This window comes from Galeopterus variegatus, unplaced genomic scaffold, assembly GCF_000696425.1.
Source record: "Galeopterus variegatus unplaced genomic scaffold, G_variegatus-3.0.2 Scaffold4221, whole genome shotgun sequence".
NCBI classification, from domain to species: Eukaryota; Metazoa; Chordata; class Mammalia; order Dermoptera; family Cynocephalidae; genus Galeopterus; species Galeopterus variegatus.
The window spans coordinates 5,520-6,693 of NW_007730332.1; the positions used below are offsets into that span (position 1 = coordinate 5,520).

A 1,174-nucleotide genomic window follows, 5' to 3' on the forward strand; every position below is an offset into this window, starting at 1 on the left:
AGATTTTAGTTGAATGGCAGACTGAATTGAATTGATTTGGTAGGCAGTAGTGAGCCATTTTGGGTTTCTTGAGAAGAGTGACATTTTCTAGAGAAAAAAACTTTGTTTATGTGGTGTTTTATTGTTATTTAGGTGTAAGAACCACGGTTTGACACTAGGTTTTCTAACTAGTAGTCCCTAGTCCATGCTTTCACTGTTTTGCCATATGATGAGCAGTTTTTTATGAAAAAGTAACTGACAGTGATGTGTGTTGGAAAGAAACTAGAAACAGAGAGCTGCTCCAAGCTTTTTATTTTCTTTTTTCTTGTTTTATTTTTATTTTTATTTTGACTGCTGGCTGGTATGGGATCCAAACCCTTGACCTTGGTGTTGCCAGCAGCACACTAACCAACTGAGCTAACTAGCCAGCCCTTGAGCTTTTAAAATAACTTAGCTTGAGATAAGGACTTGGACCAGGGGGCTAGCATTGGAAATGGAGTGGAAGAGATAAATCTTAGATTTTTTTTTTTTTTTTTTAAAGATGACCGGTAAGGGGATCTTTACCCTTGACTTGGTGTAGTCAGCACCACGCTGTCCCAAGTGAGCTAACTGGCCATCCCTATATAGAGATCCAAACCCGTGGCCTTGGTGTTATCAGCACCACATTCTCCCAAGTGAGCCACAGGCCGGCCCTGCTAACTCTTAGATTTCAAACAGTAAGACTTGATGGTGACAAAATCACTCTTTAACTTATTAAATTCATGTTTGACTTTTTTTTAACCTGTGAGACACTTATGTTCCTTGTATAGATGTATTAACAAAAAATAATTATTTCAAAAGTGCGACTTTAAAATTATGCTTTTTATAGCTAATATTTTAGACATAAAAATTTTAAAATGTATGTTTTCAGGCTATTTGCGCCTAGGAGCCATGGCCAGAGATAAAGGAAACTTTTATGAAGCTTCAGATTGGTTTAAGGAAGCTCTTCAGATTAATCAGGTTGGTAACATTAACTCTTAGGTTTGAGAAATAATTTTTTTTTTTTACTTTTTCTCCCTCATAAATTAGTTTTTTCTTTTAATGGTTGTCATGTTTCTAGTAACCTAGTAACCTTGGTATCTCCCTGTTTGTTTGTTTTTTTTTTATTTGCATGTTAAACATGCTAAAGAGTACTAATGCTAAAGATTACTAATCA

At 35.3% G+C, this 1,174-nt stretch overlaps 1 protein-coding gene across 1 annotated transcript in view; it reads left to right on the forward strand.

Moving 5' to 3' along the window:
* Window positions 1–1,174, forward strand: part of CTR9 (CTR9, Paf1/RNA polymerase II complex component) — a gene marked incomplete at its 5' end in the record, with an annotated part of 21,001 nt that overhangs the window by 4,671 nt on the left and 15,156 nt on the right. Inside the window, one exon of the mRNA XM_008587025.1 lies at window positions 890–978. Within this exon, the coding sequence (XP_008585247.1) occupies window positions 890–978 (89 nt within the window). The remainder of the gene's footprint in view (window positions 1–889; window positions 979–1,174) is intronic.